The sequence below is a fragment of the Quercus suber genome, unplaced genomic scaffold (genome assembly GCF_002906115.3).
Source record: "Quercus suber isolate HL8 unplaced genomic scaffold, Cork oak 2.0 scaffold_16, whole genome shotgun sequence".
NCBI lineage: Eukaryota > Viridiplantae > Streptophyta > Magnoliopsida > Fagales > Fagaceae > Quercus > Quercus suber.
Genome location: NW_027069481.1, coordinates 364,141 through 379,208, shown reverse-complemented (window position 1 = coordinate 379,208; position 15,068 = coordinate 364,141). Strand labels below are relative to the sequence as shown.

At 33.1% G+C, this 15,068-nt stretch overlaps 1 protein-coding gene across 1 annotated transcript; it reads right to left on the bottom strand.

The window, feature by feature from the left end:
* Positions 1-26: 26 nt before the first annotated feature.
* LOC111990254 (putative inactive disease susceptibility protein LOV1) lies at positions 27-3,392 on the bottom strand. Its single transcript, XM_024022047.2, has one exon. The coding sequence runs from the start codon at positions 3,091-3,093 to the stop codon at positions 271-273; it is 2,823 nt and encodes a 940-aa protein (XP_023877815.1). The 5' UTR covers positions 3,094-3,392; the 3' UTR covers positions 27-270.
* Positions 3,393-15,068: the final 11,676 nt, after the last annotated feature.

Here is a 15,068-nt window from a genome sequence, read left to right as displayed (position 1 = left end):
TCCCACCCACAGTTGTGAAAAAAAAATTGAGAGTTTAGTGGAAGTCTTAATTGCAAGGAAAAAAAAAACAAAACAAAACAAAACAGAACTTAACAAATTAATATAACATAATTAAACTCAAGCATGGACTTATTAAGTAGCAATTACACATCATATCACATCATACCATCAAAAGGCGAAGGAATGGATGAATTGGACCATTGACCCCTCTGGCTTTAGCCTCCCACCAAAGCATAGCACAACAGATGAAGCCGATCAACTTTTCTGTTCTCAATTGGTTTCCACAAGTGGATAGACTTGGACGTTACATCCATTCCTCATCTGCAACTGTTGAAGCATCTTTGCCAATTTTTGAGAGGGATATAAAACTTCAACATCTCGCAAGGCAGTCAAGCACCGTAGTTCGTCGGGGGGCATATAAGCAAACTGGCAACGCTCAATGACCAAACGTTGAAGGCTTGGCATTGCACCTTTCCCCATATTCCATTTTAGAACATGCACATTAGCCATTTTAAATACTAAAAGTTGACAAAAACTATTTTCGTCGCAACTGAGAGTGATCTGATGGATAGGTCTGACTACTTTGAGAATTCGAAGATTAGTAAGGCTACCCAACACTCTCATGATGGCTGGAGATAAGTCTGCATGTACTAAGGTTATCTTTGTGAGACTCAACTGAAATGAAATTGGACTTGAAAGCTTAAAATGGTTATGAATCTTCAAAGTTTGTAGATGGCGTAAGGGATGGAGGCTTGAGAAAAGCCCGGACTCCACCCTATTTAAAGAAAACAATCCCAACTTTCTTACATAAGGAAATCTGGCCTTGGCAAGAATATTCTCATTGCCTTGATTTATAGCTAGACCAGAAAGAACTTGAAGACTGGGTAAAGCCACTTTATTGTTAGTTCTAGGTAGAGATGTTAGCCCACCCAGGTACAAATGTCTTAATCTATGTAACCTCCATATCCCCTCGGGCAAGCATTCTATTATAGAATTTCTCATGTCCAAAGTCTCTAGATTCCAAAGGTTGCATATGGAATCTGGAATGACACAAAACGCATCAGCTCCAATGCTCAAGTACCTTAAATGGATTAGGTTTTCAATCTGGTTAGGCATTAAGCAACAAATTCCCATATTCCTGAGCTCTATCACCCGAACCAACTTGTTACTTTTGCAAAGCCATTCCAAGAAAATTTTATCAGGAGGAGCCCCGAAGCCTATAAAAGAACGATAATTTGAAGGATCACAAGGATTGGAGGAAATGTATGGATGGTTGGCATAATGGATGGAAATTCTACGGGATTTTTTTATGGGTAAAGGGTAAACATTTGAACAAACCTCAAGAAATTTCTCTTCAGAGCTCTCCGATATACAAAGGTCTCGTAGAAGATCATGGATACGACATGTTTTGACTCCTCCATCTAGCCTTTTAGTTGCCACTTGAATCAAGCTCCTGTCAATGAGTTCCTCCAAGTAGTCTTCAGCAACGTCCTCCATATTTCTGTTGCCAGTATGTCGTATGAATCCCTCGCTTATCCAAAGTCGGATTAGTTGGCTCACAGATATCTCAAAGTCTTCTGGGTAGATACCAAAATATAGAAAGCATGGTTTCAAGCGTTGAGGTAAGTGCTTGTAACTTAGAGCCAATATGTCTATGCAAGTTGTTTTATCTTGAGTCAGATACCAATTGACATGTCCAGTCAATTTTGACCACGTTCGATGTGTTTTCTCCTTATTCGCCAGAAGACCCCCCAATACCACAATAGCAAGCGGTAATCCACGACAACTTTTCACAATTTGTTTCCCTAGAGTTTCAAGTTCTGGAGGACATGTAGCTCCTCGGAACACCTTCTTAGTGAAGAGTTCCCAACTTTTATCTTCTTTAAGAAATGGTAGTTCATAAGGGGAGATAGGAATACTATTATTAAGACTACTTGCATGTACTGCTACTTCTTTTATTCGACTAGTGATCAATATTCTACTTCCATTTGAGTTATTAGGAAATGCAGTACTTACCTCATTCCATAGTTCAGTTTTCCAGATGTCATCCATGACAAGTAGATACCTCTTGTTTTTCAAGCATTCAAACAACACACTTTTCAATTCATCGTCATTCATATCTTGTAATTCTACACCATTCTTTTTATAAATACCTCGCACAAGACTTGACAACGAACTTTTCAATTTATGGTCTTCTAATCCTTCCACGAACTCATTCAATGCATTTTTTAATTCAGCATCATTCATTTCCTTGATACCTTTCAAGTCTTCGATTATTGTCCCTTTCAATTTATCTTTGTTTGAGTTATACTTAGCTTCCAAACCGTGGAGTAATTCCGCTTTTAGTTCTGCTTTCAAGATAAATTTTTTCACGTCTGGCATTGGTGTCACACCCTTCAAAATTTCTAGCAACAACTCCCTGATTTTATATTCTTGAGAAACATAAACCCACCCACGGAAATCAAAATAATTCTTGACATCATTGTTGTTGTAGATCTTCCTAGCAAGAGTGGTCTTACCTAAGCCACCCATGCCAATGATTGAAACAACATTACATTGCAAACTCCCTTCAATAAGCTGCTTCACCAATACCTGCGTGTCATGACTGAAGCCCACAACGTGATCCTGCTCTACATATCTCCTACGCCTGTGCAGTATCTCCTCTGCTTCTACATCTCCTCCAGATGATTCAGCTCTTTCCACGCCGTACTTGCTTCTATTGTCGTAAATTTCCTTGATGGCAATCTTGATGGTCTCTATCTTTTTTGCAACTTCGTGAAGCGTGCTTGCTCGGTCAAAGGAATGGATTACCTTCATCAGCTTGTTTCTTATCCTGTGCTGTGTCACAGTCATGATGAATATATCAACAACATCCTCAGCCTCATAGGCTACGTCCCTGATTTGGCTTACTACCTCCTTTACCAAGTCATTCTCATGTCGTTTCCCTTCAGTATTTTGAAGGAAGACGTTGATCATTCTCAGCTCGTTGTGAAGTAGCCTAACTTGATCCTTTACCCCACCTAGCAGTTTTGATTCTTGGGAAAGCAACTGAGTCAGGTTCTCCAACAGGAAACTCACAACACTATCTGCCATGTCTGCTAATTTTTCCCTTCCTTGTGGGTAGTGTACGACAATTACAGATTTTTTTTTTAAGGGGGAGAGAGATTGTTGGGAAGGGAAAGTCTGGATCGAATCAGATGGATGATGGTTTTCTCATCTCTTAAAGTCTAAAGTCACTCTGAAGAGTGAAAACAAAAATTCTTAGCTGGAAAGATTCTTTATTTTGCTTTTGCCTTTTCTTTCTATGAAGTGAAAGTCCTGAAGCATGAAGTGAAGTTTGTGAAAGGCGAGCATTATGTCGATTGCAAGTAGCATCTGAAGTCGCCCCCCATTTTTTCGATTATCCAAAAAAAAAAAAAAAAAGAGTTAGTATCCAAGGTCTTTGAGAGGCAGGAAAAAAAAAAAAAATTCAAACAAGATAGTGTAACCATGTAAGTGTATTTATTTATTTTGTTTTTGAAATTTACTCCCCAGCAAATTAACGAACCGCAAAAAAAATAGACTACAATATGCATGAACTAATCTCATCTAGCTCTAGATTTCTAAGGAAAAAACAAAAAGTAAATTGCAAATTATACACCTGAAGTTTAGTAGTATTTGGATTTTATATCCTGAAATTTTAGGATTTAGATTTTAACTTCTAAAATTTGGAGTGTTTAGATTTTACACCATAATATTTCAAAATTTGGATTTTACCCTCTAAAGTTCAGGGGTGTTTAAGTTGAAATTTCATGGTGTAAAATCTAAACAATTCCAAACTTTGGAGATGATATTAGGTGTTTTAGATGCATGCATTCTCCCACTCACATGAGGATGGGAGGATGCATGCATTTGAAATATCTTGTATTTTCTAAAAGACTTTGAGGAGTAAAATCCAAACACCACTAAAATTTAGGAGGCAAAATCCAAATTCTGAAACGTCATGATGTAAAATCGAAACACCCTCAAATTTTAAGGGATAAAATCTAAATTCTAAAATTTCAGGGTGTAAAATTCAAATATCTCCAAAATTTATGGGTGTAATTTGCAATTTACCTTAAAAAAAATGAAGGATCGTGGAGACAAAGTCTTTGCATAACAATTACACAAAAGAGCCCATTTGGTAATATTAGGGGAAATAAAATTTGCTTCTTTAAAAATATGATTAAAAATTCAATTTGAAAAGGAGCTTATTATTAATTTACTCCTACCAATAATATTTCCAATGGCCCAATGGGTGGAAGTTGAATTCTCAAATGGTTAGACCACGTTCAAAGCGTCTCATTCACAAATTACAAATTTGAACTCCAAAGCCTCTGATCTTTCTGCTGCTAGGGATTTATTAATTTTAAGAGTCACATGTATTGTCTCATGCATTCTTTTGTCATGGGATGTGCCTTTCACCTTATAGATTATTGACAAACTTTCTTTGTTTTTCTCTACTAACAATATTGACTTTAATTTTCCCATGGAGAAACTTACTTAATAAAAAATTCACCCTAAATATATAATATGAACATTGACTAACAAACCCCAAGTCATATAAAAATCAAAGTATATATTTGGAGTAATAACTCAATAATTACTTAATAAAAAATTCACCCTAATTATATAATATGAACATTGTCTACCAAACACCAAGTCATATAAAAATCAAAGTCTTTTGGAGTAATAAATCAATAATTACTTAATAATAAAAAAGTCACCCTCAATATATAATATGAACTGTAGGGGTATTAGGCTTGGAGGTCCATTATACATTCTGTATAATAGATCTAAGGCCCAAGCTGATGACTAAAAGCGTCCGAGAGGGGGGTAAACACTGTTAAAAGGAACCATATTAACAAATAGAAAAGTCAATTTAGATCATAACGACCTAAGGGGTTGTGCCGAGAATAAGAGTCACCTCGGCTGACCGAGGCCGAGGTTCGTAGAGATGGTCTGCTATTCGAAGAAATGTTACAGAAATACTTAGTTGATACGGATAAGCACTATAGAAGCTCAAGACATGGAAGGATCCTAAAATATCTAAGGAGAAAGCTACTGCCTCCGCATTAAATGCATTGCAGCTAACTCTCTAGTCGCATTAATGTGGAGCTGATACTTGAATAGTGAATTTTAGCCTTACAATTACTACATGAAGACTTATAGGAGGTGTTAATAGAACAAGTATCAAGATCAATCGTCTGGTATGCACGTGGAAGATAGGGATAAAAATGAAAAGGAGTATAAAAGGAGAGGGAGGTAGCGAGAAAAGGAGATCGGAAAAGTAAGGGTAAAGCACTGTAGCAATCTAGAACCAAACTTCTAACCCCATCTAAGATCATTATATAAGAATCAGTCTCCTTGGATATTGCCGAGGATATTTATTACTCATTCTACAATTGTCCATCTTCATTCTTTCACCATCAACCTACTTAATTTGTTGTTTAATTAACTAAAACCCAGTTTTCTAACTCATTTCTCTACAAATTCATTGTTTTGGGCTTTTTGGATCTAAGTCCATTTATATCTTTGGGCTAGAAATTCAAATCTGGTCCTTACATGAACATTGACTACCAAATACCAAAAATCATATTAAAATCAAGGTCTTTTGAAGTAATAACTCACTAATGAACTATAATACACATTTTTCAAATAAAAAAAATATTTGTTAGTAATAAATCAGTTTGGACACATAAATTGATTATGCGTGGTTGTTTAATACTTAATAATTAAGGTGTTGATTTATATAAAAAAAAATAATATTAAGGTTTTGTTGGAGTAATAAATAGTAAAGACTCAAGGCTTTTGTCGATGAGTGCTCCAAGGACATAAGTTAAGGTGCATTAATACTCCATTAAATAATGTTTTTATACATTTAAAAATAATAAAGTCGATCAAATTGTGCGCAGACATAACAAAAGCATATTTAATCATAATGAACGTGTACGTGTAAACAGTGGCGGAGCCAGAGGGGGGCGAGAGGGGGCACCTGCCCCCCCTGACTCCACCTAAAATTTCATTGTATATGTAATTGAAATCTTAAGGGACTCTGACAAAGGAATAAGAAAGGAAAAATGATTCTCAATTTGTTGAAACTTGAAAGTGATTCTGGCACAAGGAAAGGAAAGTAAAAAAAAAATTTCTCAAACATCAAATCATATCCCCTTTTCACATAATTTACTGTTCTGGTAAACTTTTGTCTTGTCCCACACTTCTTTCACAATTTTTTTTCTTTTTTAATTTTTATCATTATTTTCACTATTAATGATACATTTTGCAGTATTTTATTGTTAAGTGATGCTAGAGATATTATAAATTTTACTATTTATATCTTACAAATTGGCATGTCACCAATTACAAAAAATAATCACAAACATATATTCATTATATTGTTTAAATAATATTAATCACATTTTTACCACATTAGTTTGTAAACTTTTTGTTGTAGATTTTGTAGTAACTATGAATTGGTTATTTTTGTTTATTTATTTTAATGATATGAAATATATTTATTTTTCTTATAATTGTTTATTTATTTTGTTATTATTATCGATTAATATTTTTTAGATTAATTTCACTTTAAATGTTGCATTTTAATTTTGCCCCCTCTGAACCAAAATTTTGGCTCCGCCACTGCGTGTAAACCAATGTTGGATGGTTTTATTAATTGCTACGTAATGGGGTTGAAAGATATTCCACTAAATTGGCATGAAGGAAAACTTAATTCTTAAAAAATGTACAAGAATATCATTTAAAAGAACCTTTAATTAATTTGTGCTTTAAGAACACTTGTTAACAAAAGTCAAAAATCAAACCGATCTATTCGCATGTGATCCTCTCCATGAGCACTTAGATGATGGAAATTCTTAGAATATCTTATTTTTGAAAAAAGAAAAAGAAAAAACAAATCTTTGGGCATGCAACATGTGGTCTTCATATACCAAATTCATGGTTGGAATTCAACCAACAAGCAGCTAACCCTGGAATGCCACTTGGAAAAACCCTATGGAAGCTCAATACATGTCATCAAACCCAATTTGGATGCCGAAAGTAGATGAAGATGGATAGGGATGCATGAGAACATGATATGATACTACTCCAGTGATAGAGGTCTTCTTTACCTGCCATTAGGGCTACCAAAAAGGTACACTGTCCCAGTCCCATTCCCATAGCAGCCGCAGATGCTTATCATTATTGGTGCTGATGCAAGTTGGCACTCTCCCTTTTGAACGTCTATTATTTGCTTCGAAACTCCATTTTGGAATCAACATATATGTTATGTAAGCACTTCCCTCATTCCCCACTCCTCTAAAGGGAAAGTCCAGATCATCATATACAAATTCCCACTTTCCCTAATGGGAAACCTTTTTTCTTTTTTCTTTTCCTTTGTACCCACCAAGTCTCATCATTCATTTCAACCAATTCAACAATAACTCATCAATAATATCAACTTATCGATCATATTGCAATTTCTCTCTTCATCATTGTCACTCACTTGGATATGACACACCTAAGAATCAATGGCTTTGATTGGCTTTAAGGATAAGCTTTGCTGTATATTGTCGAATCATGACGTTATATAAGGTACATGCATAACATATATATGGTATATAAAAAAGATGTTTAACTGACCAATAATATTATAGTTAGTTTTTGCATAACTACTGTTACGCAAGTATCAAATCTAATCTTAATTACACTGCTAAAAAAAAAAGATTGTAAAAAAGTCATGACGTCCATTTGCATTGATTGGTCCAAATATTATCAATGATTCTTTGTATCATTATGGTTTAATTAATTAAAAAGCATATATACTTTAGGTTGCTTTAGCGCCGCATTAGATCTTTGCCTGGCCTTTGTGTTTATGAGCCACTGTCAAGCTCTCATTTGTTAATTCGTTTCTGAACTTTTCTTTTTTCTTTCCCCTCATCTTTCTCCAAGGGAGGGGGGGACCTGCCATTATAGTTCCATGTTGTAAGCTTCAAATTGATTTTCAGTTAATTAACATAAAGTATAAACCAAGGCACCTTGTACATTCCTTGAAAAAAGATACATTCCATTTTGTTTGTCTTCGCATGCAATGGACCTATCCTCTTGAACTTGATATAAATTCGAGCACCCACAAATCTATATATATATTTTTTTTAATAAAGCACATTGAATACTTCATTTTAAATCTTTTGGAGAACATAATGCTGAATAAATGTGAAAAAGATGTTTAATTTTTTTTAAGTCAATGAACAGTTACAAACAATTTTGCACCAGTCAAAGTGACAAAGCCTAGCTAGCTAATACAGTTACCATTAATACATGAAAATCATTGTGATTGATTAGATGTTTATCCTGAAAGGCCACATCCTTATCTTTATGATTATTATATTCTTGAATCTAATTATCAATATGATCATTTATTGAAGTGCCACGTGAAATGTCCAAACATATGATAGCATTTACATCAGCATGATAAAAATATATGGTATAAGGCCAAAAAAAGACACCTATATTAATATATCTATTCATTGAGCAAAATGGGATTTTGCTACACTAGTATTGTGCAAATGTATGTCATAGTAGCTTATGCAAAATGATTTTTTTTTTATTCTTTCTTTGTGTTTTTTGGGAGTGAATGATAATTTTTATGTGTGAAGAGAGTGAAACCATTAAAAAAAATCAAGAAATTTTGAAATTTGAATGAAATAGAATATAAAATAGATAATAAAATGTAATTTTTGTATAAATTAATGTGAATACTCTTAATATTTCATCCAACTTGTTTACATAAAATGATGGAGGTACCTACAAGCACAAATCTCTCTCTCTCTTTCTCTCTCTTAATTATAATTTGATAGATGGGAAAAGAGGGGGGGGGGGTTTGGGAGATTTGGACCCTAGAAACATTAAAAGGTTTCTCTTAATTATAATTTGATAGATGGGAAAAGAGGGGGGGGGGGTTTGGGAGATTTGGACCCTAGAAACATTAAAAGGTGAAAGCTCTTGACAAAAATCTTTTTCAATTATTAGATGATTGCATTCACCTATTATTCACAAGTTTGGGTTTGATTGTTATAGAAAATATAATTTTTATTTTATTTTAAAATTTTTTTATTGGTAAATATAATCATCTAATTGAATTCAATTGACAAATCTACATTTTACATTTCTTAAAAATGTAAACTTCGACAGTTTTTTTTTTCCCCTGAAAAAACCCTTTCATAGATATAACTGATATAAGGAGAGCATGGCAAGGCATGGGATTGGGATTGGGATTGGGATTGGGATGAAGAAGTGAGGTGATAAAGGAGGAAGAGGAAGGATTGGTGGGTTACAAATTTAGAATTACAAGATGCATTGGTAACTGTAATTGAATAAATGAGTCTGGTTAGATTATATGCATATGGGGAGTGAACAAGAAGATAAAGTTTCTAGACTACTTTTTTCTTTTCTCTCTCATCTGTAAAAATGGTATTAAAATATTAGGCAGTGAGCAGGATGATAAACCCACACATAATTATTCCATATTCCATATATACGTGATGCAACCATTCTCTTTCTAACTTTCCGATGCTATATAAAGCCCAAGAACTTCACTTCTTCTTCACACAACAAATCCTAGCTTTGTTTCAAGTAAATGAAACTGGTCTAAATTGGGTTTGGCAAAGATACAGCAAAAGACTGTTTTACTTTGGCGTGTGCAGTTACAGGCTAGCTTAGCAGGAATACTATTTTTTGGTCATCAAGGATTAAAGGGTAAGGGAGGTGACAGAAGAGAGTGAGCACACATGGTATTTCTTGCATGCTGGGTTTCATGCTTGAAGCTCTGCGTGCTCACTCTCTATCTGTCACCCCACCACCTCTCTCTCTCTCTCCTTGTGTGCTTTTCAAACCTAATTTCTCTCTCTCCTTGTGTGTATGAATTTTGTGTGCTTTTTTCAAACCTAAAACCTTCTCAAACCCGTGTAGATTTGAAGAATCTTGTTATTCCCATCTCTCTCATCGCTTGTATCTGAGAAATCCTAACTCATCTTTAAACTTGTCAGTTTATTCAATTGTGCTTACACAAGATCTATCTGAAGTTAATGTTAAATTTTAAAATAAAATCTAACCACATTCAAGCATAGATAAAACCATAAGATCACTATATTTAATTATAACATGAGTTAAGTAGTATTAATCATTCAATTTGTATAAAGTTTTATTAAACACTTAGGTATTTTATAAGGAGACAAAGAAATAGGGGGGCGGGGGGGGTGGGGGAGAAACTTAAGATTTTTAAATATTATTAATTTTTATATTTGGGTTTAGATCAGATTCTCAAAACCTAAACCAATCTCTTATATAAACCTGAAAATTTTGTTTGTTTTTCTTTGATTTTTTTTTTTTTTTTTTGGTTTCTGTATCACTTTGAATATTGTTGATTGGGATTAGTTTTTTATTATTTTTTTGTCAATGGATTATAATATAGTTGGTTGTATTTTGTCTTGTTCTGGTTACTTTATTGATCTTTATTTTTGGTGGGTCATCCTATTGGATAATGATTAGCTGTATGTATTGTCTGGTGTAAAATAATGTGTACTTTAAATTAGTAAATTGACCAAGTTCAATGGTTGTGGTCCAAGTGAGCAGTTCATGTGTCGTGCTTTGTGCCTCATGTCTACATGTATGTTTTGCTGCATTTATGTGTGTATTATATTTTAGTAATATATTAATTAAAGTTTATATTTTAGTAATGCATTTATACGTGTGTGCAGGGCATTGAATATGGATCAACTATTTGATATGTGTAAACATCATGGAGGGGTGTTCATTACGCATAGTGATACACATGTTGAATATGTTAGAGGGACATCAAGGGTCTCAAATGTTGATATTGACACTCTTGCTATTTTTTATATGCCTAAGTATGCCAAGAATCTTGGTATTACAAATGTAGTATAGATGTTGTGGTAGTAAAAGTGGCTTGATTAATTGATTTGATAGTTGACAAGTAAATTAAATTAATTTGAAGGACATGTAATAAACTAAAATCTCTAATTTTATCATCCACATTAAGAATCAGTGAGATTTTTGGGATGTCTCGCAAGAAGGGAGTGTGAATATTGAGACACCGTTCCCTTAAATCCAAAATAAAAAATAAAAATAAAAAATAACTATAACATATTGTATAAACAATAGTTAAAAAAAGAAATGCACCTTGTCTTTACAAATTTTATAGGGTGAGTTTAGGCTAGCTTTTTAAAATGTGCTTTTAGGGGGGGGGGGGATAGATCATAGAGCTTGATAAAAATTGTCAAAAAGTGATTTTTGAAAAAATTGAGTGTTTGATAAGTACTTATCAATATTGCAGTTTGATATATTTGTGTTCTTTCATTTTTATTTTTTTTAAATTCATACTTGTGGTTTTATTATTATTAATGATTTCACAATAATAATAAATTATTCTCTTAATTAAAAAAATTGTTAAAAAGTATGTGGATTTATCATTTTTTATAATACAAAATTATTATCTTAAAAGTTAAAATCCAATAATTTTGGTAAAATGAATCTTTTTAAAATAAAATTTCATTAACACTTATGTTTTAAATGTGTGACTCTAGCACTACAAACTATTTCACAGCTTTTTTATCATAATTATTTAGAGGAATATTGTTGGTAATTGCCTACCACTTATACATAAACTCAAAAAATTTTCTTTACCACTCATTTGTGAGAAAAAAAATTGTAAAATAATTTGTAGTATTATATTTTTTTTCCTTTTAAATTTTTGTAATTTAAAATTTTATCTTTAAAATTTTATTTACTTCAGTGCATGTCATCTACATTTTTTTTTTTTTTTTACCTGAATGCATGTCTTCCACATATCTCCTTTTTTTCTTTTCTTTTTTCTTTTTTTTTTTTCTTTTTCTCATCCACTCATTCGCTTCTTCCTTATCTTCTAAAGTCTCTTTGAAGAGTGCAGAAAAAAATTCTTAGCTGGAAAGGTTACATAAGTAAAATTACGTTACTTTTCAAACCAAGTTGAAAAGATGGCCACGCTTTCCTATCTTAATTATTGAATCCAAATGGGTAAAGAAGTCAGATTCTGAAGAGTGAAGACAAAAATTCTTATAGCTGGAAGGATACATAAGTAAAATTTCGTTACTTTTCAAACCAAGTTGAAAAGATGGCCACGCTTTCTATCTTAGTTATTGAAACCAAATGGATAGAGAAGTCAGATTTTGAAGAGTGAAGACAAAAATTCTTAGCTGGAAAGGTTACATAAGTAAAAGATGGCCGCGCTTTCCTATCTTAATTATTGAATCCAAATGGGTAGAGAAGTCAGATTCTGAATCTTCAATATTTGAGGTTTTTGGCCCAAATTAAAATATAAAGTAGCAGTGATAGGGAAGTAGAAATTAATTTGACCAGTCTACCTTTCTTCTCCTATTTTTGGGTAACAATTGTAACAAATTACTGTATTCTATACATCGACAGATGGATAATTAAGTTTTTGAAAATAACTGTAGGGACTAGATTTGAACACTTCTATTGTTGGACGAGTGGACTCAAACCTAACTAACCTAATACAATTAATTTGTAGAGAACGAGTTTAAGAACTAGGCTCTAGTGAGGATTACAACAACTAAACATGGTAGTGAGTGAGTGAAATGACAACAACATAGGCCAAAGTATGAGATTCTGCTCCTCGACACTCTCCTGAGGAACATATAATTCGTACTATTTCTTTTGTGCTTTACTACAAGGGTTCAGAGGTTTCTACAAATTGTATTTTTACCTTTTTTGTCCATCCCCTTTCCAGAAGGATTTCTTATATTATATACCCCCTTTCAGTTGATTTTAGCCCTACATTTTTAATCAAGCAGGTCACTACTTGAGTACCTGTCCCATCAGCCGCCTTTCCACTCTTTCTATGGGTTGCAGCAACCAAGGCTACACTGTTCAGAGATCATTTCCTCATTAATACGGCCAGAACGTTGTTGTGGGCATTTAATGTGAAGGTGACAGTTCATCCTGGAATTACTCCTCCCCATGCTTCCATGGCTGATACATTGTACTTTTTCCTTCTCTTGGGATGCTCTGGGAGGCTACCTTGGTGGCGGTTGCTTCTTCCTCCTATGGTCTTGGTTGCCGAGGATAGGATTGTCCTCGGCGATATTCTTGGGCAATTTGGACTTTCTCACTTCGTCCTCGGACATTTCCTCCTCCTCGGCGTGGGCCTTGGGCTTGTACAAACTGGGCCAGAGTTGCTCAATTCCTTGGCCCCCACAATAACATTCAAAGAAGTCATAGTTTCCTATACTTCTTCAGTTGGATATATATGTCAATTTTCCTTTGTAGTTTGCCATTCGTCATTTTTATAGTTGGGATTTACATTTCTAATTTGTTTGTTGTTTTGCTCAATCCATTTCTAGTTTTCAAACTGTAAAATTCAAGTTATGTTCTATAAAATATGAAAACAGTGCAGAAGTTATTTTACAATTTAAATTATTAAATTTTCATTAAATTTTTTTTTTGAATCGTCAAAAGATGTAGAAGCAATCCGTTTGGAGCGGTTATCAACAAAATCATATTATTGTTATATGTATATATTAAGAGGATTCAGAAATTAGTTATTACTTTTTTAGTGTCAAAAATACCTTAATTTAATTAATCTATTCTTATTCATTAAAAGAGAAATAAGATTAAGATGGTAAATCAACTAAAATTTCTCACTACTCTCACACTTCCCTACCCATGATTCTAACCAAAAATAAGAAGAACAGCACCCTCCTATAAAAATAAAAATAAAAGTAAAAACTACCAACGGTTCCAATAAAAATAAATAAACTTCCCTAAAATATATTTTTTTAAAACTACTCACATCACATAAAATTTAAAAAACACTAGCCTCTCAGCAACTACTCACATCACATAAAATTATTTCACCCCAAATTCTTAACACTCATCACACCCTTAAATTTTTTTGTGATTGGAAAATATATAATCCCAAATTATAATTTATGCAAATTATTAACTTTACCCAAAAAAATAGAAGAATCTCTGAGCACGCACATTAGCACATGCTCGAGACTAGTATTATTTTAATGTTTCTAAACACTTTCTTTAAAATTGTTTATTGGCAAGCTAATTAATTTTATGAAGTTTCTATTGCTCACTCTGTTTTGTAAGAAAAAAATTGACCAATGTATTTATCAATTCATGGAGAAGTATATAAGGAATTAAAATATTAGTATCATCTTCAGGTTAAATGAGTTCTAACACAAAAAAAAAAAAAAAAAAAAAAAAAAAAAAAACATTTCTAAATCTAAAAGTTTAAGCGAGTACGCTTCTATTGAATCATATTAGCATAGTATTTCATTTCTTTCGGTCTATTTCAATCCAAAATTCTTAGTTGGAAAGTTTGGTAGTGCAAACAGCAATGTTGATTTCCTGTGGTCTTGTGGATCAAAACTAATGAAGTAGTGCTGCCGCACACATTATTTATATGATATGTGTGGTGAGTGCCTAATAAAAGTGGAGTGACTAATTGATTTTCCATATTAAAAAAGAAAAAGAAAAAGTGGTGTGAGTGTGTGACTAACAAACCCAAGCAATAGTCATTGTGTCTATTTTCTAAAATTCTTAGCTGGAAAGCTTGGTAGTGCAAACAGCAATGTGATTTCTGTTCATAGCTTTTTGGTCTTGTGGGATCAAAAATAATGGAGTAGTGCTGCCGACACACATTTTATATGATATGTTGCATTGAGTGCCTAATAAAAGTGGAGTGACTAATTGATTTCATATTAAAAAAAAGAAAAGTGGTGTGAGTGTGTGACTAACAAACCCAAGCAATAATCATTGTGTCTTGTTTCGTCGGGGATAATTGACGAGTAAATTCAATTATTTGAAGGAGGAGGTGCAATCAACTAAGGTCACAAATTTCATCATCCACATAAATAATCAAGATAAGATTTTCGAGATACCCCACAAAAAGGGAGTGGATATGTTTAACACCACACCCTTAAATCCAAACAAATTTTAAAAATTATTATAACAAATTATGTAAA

Excerpts from the sequence above, each read along its gene's own strand:
- LOC111990254 (XM_024022047.2), bottom strand. The coding sequence starts at position 3,093 with ATGGCAGATAGTGTTGTGAGTTTCCTGTTGGAGAACCTGACTCAGTTG.